The sequence below is a fragment of the Budorcas taxicolor genome, chromosome 1, assembly GCF_023091745.1.
Source record: "Budorcas taxicolor isolate Tak-1 chromosome 1, Takin1.1, whole genome shotgun sequence".
Taxonomy (NCBI): Eukaryota; Metazoa; Chordata; class Mammalia; order Artiodactyla; family Bovidae; genus Budorcas; species Budorcas taxicolor.
Window position 1 is genome coordinate 17,877,445 of NC_068910.1, and position 4,817 is coordinate 17,882,261.

The following is a 4,817-nucleotide window of genomic DNA, read 5'->3' on the forward strand; positions in this document are numbered from 1 at the left end:
GTCATTAAACAGCTTTTTAAAAAAGAACAACCCAGAAACTTTCAGCAGCTATATCTTTAATTAAAGCCAAAGGGCAACTTTAAGATTAGTTCTTTTAATTAATTGTCCTTCGGGTCAGACAATCTGTCACTACACTATTCTTGGGTATTAAACAGTTTGTACTTCAAAAAAAGAATCAAGATGTGGTTGAAACTGATTCAAATGAAGCTATTCTAAAAATATGGAGAGAAAGAATTTCAGAGTCAGTGACGGTGACTGGATTTGCCCGGACAAAAAATGTGGAAATGTAAACTTTGCTAGAAGAACTAGCTGTAATAGATGTGGTCGAGAGAAAACAACTGAGGCTAAGATGATGAAAGCAGGGGGCACTGAAATAGGAAAGACACTCGCAGAAAAGAGCCGAGGCTTATTTAGTGCTAATGACTGGCAGTGTAAAACTTGCAGTAACGTGAATTGGGCCAGAAGATCAGAGTGTAATATGTGTAATACTCCAAAGTATGCTAAACTGGAAGAAAGAACAGGATATGGTGGTGGTTTTAATGAAAGAGAAAATGTTGAATACATAGAAAGAGAAGAATCTGATGGTGAATATGATGAGTTTGGACGTAAGAAGAAAAAATACAGAGGGAAGGCAGTTGGTCCTGCATCTATTTTAAAGGAAGTTGAAGATAAAGAGTCTGAGGGAGAAGAAGAGGATGAGGATGAAGATCTTTCTAAATATAAATTAGATGAGGATGAGGATGAAGATGATGCTGATCTCTCAAAATATAATCTTGATGCCAGTGAAGAAGAAGATAGTAATAAAAAGAAATCTAACAGACGAAGTCGCTCAAAGTCTCGGTCTTCACACTCACGATCTTCATCACGCTCATCCTCCCCCTCCAGTTCAAGGTCTAGGTCCAGGTCGCGTTCAAGAAGTTCTTCCAGTTCGCAGTCAAGATCTCGTTCCAGTTCCAGAGAACGTTCGAGATCTCGTGGGTCGAAATCAAGATCCAGCTCCAGGTCCCACAGGGGTTCTTCTTCCCCACGAAAAAGATCTTACTCAAGTTCATCATCATCTCCTGAGAGGAACAGAAAGAGAAGTCGTTCTAGATCTTCTTCATCTGGTGATCGAAAAAAAAGACGAACAAGATCACGGTCACCTGAAAGGCACCACAGGTCACCTTCTGGATCATCCCATTCTGGTTCCCGTTCAAGTTCAAAAAAGAAATAATGTATTAAAATTTACATCTTAAAAAAAAGTCCAATATAATGCATGAAGCATATTTTTTAAGAAGTTGGTGTCTTACTTGGTCAGAAGTGCTAACTCTGCTAGTAGAGGTGCATGCCTTTCATTGCTTTTCAGAAAAATACAGCTCTGTTTATTTGTGAAGTTAAAAGTAAACAGTATTTTAAGCCATGATGTCCCAAAATAGATACTTTGTCATTCATTATTTACATCCATTTGTTTTTTTAAGCTATAACATCTCAGCTATAACAAAGTACTTTGTTTTCTAATTTAAACTCTTGTTTTTCTCATCTCCAAATATGAGCATTATCTAGGCTTGTCTGGACTTTGGGCATGGAGGCAAGACTGTGGTAAAGTAGTTGGAAACAATCTGTTTATGTTAATCTGGGGAAAGGACTCAGCCTGTTTGTTAACCTGTTTCAAAGTGATTCTTACTAGAAAAAGTTTAACAGATTGTTAAACAGTTAACTAGAAACTTCTTTATTTTGAAATTCCCTGTTAAGGGTGCCTTAGAATCATTGTCTCTATCTAGTTTTACTTCTTGCACCACTAAGATTAATACAGAAAAGTTTTGTGAATTGCAGAGGAGAAAGATATTAGTTTCTGCCTTTCTGACACAGTGATTTTGAACAAGAATGCCTAGCAGTTCATCTCTACTAATGTGGTTGATGAGAAAAACATATATAAGCGTTTAGTGTTTTCAGAACCTTTGTGTGATACCTTTTAAAAAGTCAGTTATCACACAATAGGGTAGACAAAATTAAATCCTAGTTAATGAATAAATTGAAGAAAGCTTTGGAATATATTTCTCTTTGGGTATAAGACCAGCAGAGACAAGACATTGTGAATTTAAATGAACATTTGCTTTGAGGTGTTTAAACACTGCATAAAATTTTCTCCTGAGTAACAGATGCTTATTTCCTCATGACATAAGCAGAAATAATTGCTCCTATTCACTTGAAATTACTTATGGCTTAAAATACTTTCAAGATTTGTTTTATTTCTCAAAACCTGGTCATTTGAGCTCTATTTTGTCTTCTGGTTTTTAAAAAAAGGTTTCTCTTAACAGTATCTTCAGTGACAATGCAAGGTAAGTATATTAAGGGAAGTTGACAGATGTGCTTGGGAACTTTTTGTGCATGGAAATCAATGCCCACATTTTTTGTTTTTGTTTTTTGTTTGTTCTTCCTTAACATTCATGTCTACTGCAACTGAAAATTAAAATGTTTTAAGGTACTTAGTAGACAGATAAAAATTACATTTGTTCTTTATTTTAAAATGAGTGATTTTTCTCTTCAGTTTATCTAAAGATGAAAGCAAAATAGCATATGTAGAAATATTTTGATGATATTTTTACAGTGAACTTCCCCTGCTTTTTTTATGTCTTAAATTTTTTTTGCTACATTTACTGTAGGTTGCACAAGAACTTTTACTCTCTTGTAATTGTGCCTCAGACTTCTTGAAAGTCCACCTTCTAAATTGCCCAGATGATCTTCTAGATTCTACATGCTATTGTTGGTTTATTCTTGTGCTTTCTGTATTTAAAACTTTGACTGTACTAATAAGCAAATGCAAGGTTATAAATTTAGCTAATAGTAGTTCACAGACAATTTGAATGATTATGATTTTATTTGGTTTAAGCTGTACTAGTATATTTCATAAGGAAATGATGCTGTAGACAAATGTAAATAAAGCTTGTGAGTCAAGCATCAAGTGATGTTTGTTAGAAATAAATTAGAATTTTTAAGCTCTGAAAAAAAAAAATATGGAGAAATACAATGGGGCAAATTATTATGCAAGAGTATCTATGTATTTTGCATATGCCAATATTTTTCCTTTAATAGAAAATAAAATTAGAAAAAAATTATAATTGCCAGAGAAGCTAAATCATTGATTTGATGCCACAAATCAGCTGACAGTAATTTTTCTGTAATTCTTGGGTTCTGTAATTAAATAATAATTTAGACATTGAAGACTTAAAGCCGCTTGCAAGTTGCACCCCGAATTATATGAAACAAGAAACTATATTATTCCTCAAATTGATGCCAAATTATCGAGATGTATTTCCATATTGAATCAAACTATTTTTTTCAGAATCCACTTGCAGTGCGTGCATTCACTACACATTTGACGAGGAAAGTAGAAATCCAGGTCTTAAAAATGAAAACTAATAATATAAACTTTTCCTCACTGCTACATGTGATTAGGCAAATTTGTCCTCTCATCACACTGGATCTAATATACAACAGTAGTGCTCAAGCATTGACTACACATTCAAATTGCCAGGAGAAGTTTTAAAAGTTTCCAGTGCCCAGGTTGCATCCAAGACCAATCGAACAAAACATTCTACGGGTGGAACCTAGGTATCAACATTTTTATAAACTTTTCAAGAAATTCTCATATGCAGCAAAATTTGATAAGTGAAGCCATACAGCCCAAGCAATGAATTTCCAAGTAAACTGGATATACCATTTTGGTTTAAAATTGGCAACGTGGGGGCGCATCTATTTCTACTTTTTAATTCTTTTAAAAAATCTTGTCAACAGAAATTGAAGCCACTCTTTTTAAACAAAGTGAAAAAAGTGGAAAATATGACATTGTGGTAGACAACTTTTGGAGCATCTGCTGGGTTCATCAGAAACTCCTTAACTGCCTTTCTCCACCATCCACAGAAGAGGATTCTTAACAGCCACTGGACCAAAGTGGGCCAGTTGGAATCCCAAGTCTGGGATAGTTGAACCGAATTGCAATTGCCTTGATTCATGGACCTAACATTCCAGGTTCCTATGCAATATTGCTCTTTACAGCATCGGACCTTGCTTCTATCACCAGTCACATCCACAACTAGGTATTGTTTTTGCTTTGGCAAAACAAATACCAAAACATGGTATTTGGTAGACTTTTATTAATTCACAACGAATACCTTTGTTTTGAATCTTTCTTCAAAATCTTCATACTTACACAATGCTAAAATTAACTACAGCTTCAGAAAACATGCAGAATGATAAAAAGAGTTGGTTGTGACCTTGAAGACTGGAGCAGAACTTGGAAAGCCTTATTACTGCTTTCATGAGTATCAGGATCATCCACATAAATAGAAAAGTCAATTAAAATTCCATACTAGTTGAGACATGAAATTGCAACTATCGAAAAATCATGAGCTAAAATTAAGGATACAAGAGTGCTTCATGAGCCTCTAACAGAATGCTGCAAGGCCTCTGAGTGGACTCAAGCTAGGACCTAGAACACTTTCTTGGGGTTCTTGAACTGCAAGCAACAGATACCCTTGATCTCAGAATCCAAAGACTTGTTGAACAGTCAGACTACAGAAGGCATAGGAATCAGGAAGCTCTGGGAATCCTGTAGTAGGAACTAACAGTCTCTCTCGATGATGGTCACCTCTCAATTTTGTTAAAAACTTGCTTTTAAAAAGATCGTCTTTTTAAAAAAATGACATTCAAAATAAATTAAAAATTAAAATGTCTCAGCGGCTCACCTCTCATCCATTTTGCCCATCTCTTCTCTCTGTTCTCTACCCAAAATTTTCTCAGCAATTCAGTCCACCCATGGGAACACTTAATGAACCACA

The 4,817-nt window shown here is 35.0% G+C and overlaps 1 protein-coding gene across 1 annotated transcript; it reads left to right on the forward strand.

The window, feature by feature from the left end:
* Positions 1–220: 220 nt before the first annotated feature.
* On the forward strand, positions 221–2,975 carry LOC128048698 (zinc finger Ran-binding domain-containing protein 2-like). Its single transcript, XM_052641128.1, has one exon. It carries the CDS (start codon positions 221–223, stop codon positions 1,211–1,213), a length of 993 nt encoding a protein of 330 aa, XP_052497088.1. The 3' UTR covers positions 1,214–2,975.
* Positions 2,976–4,817: the final 1,842 nt, after the last annotated feature.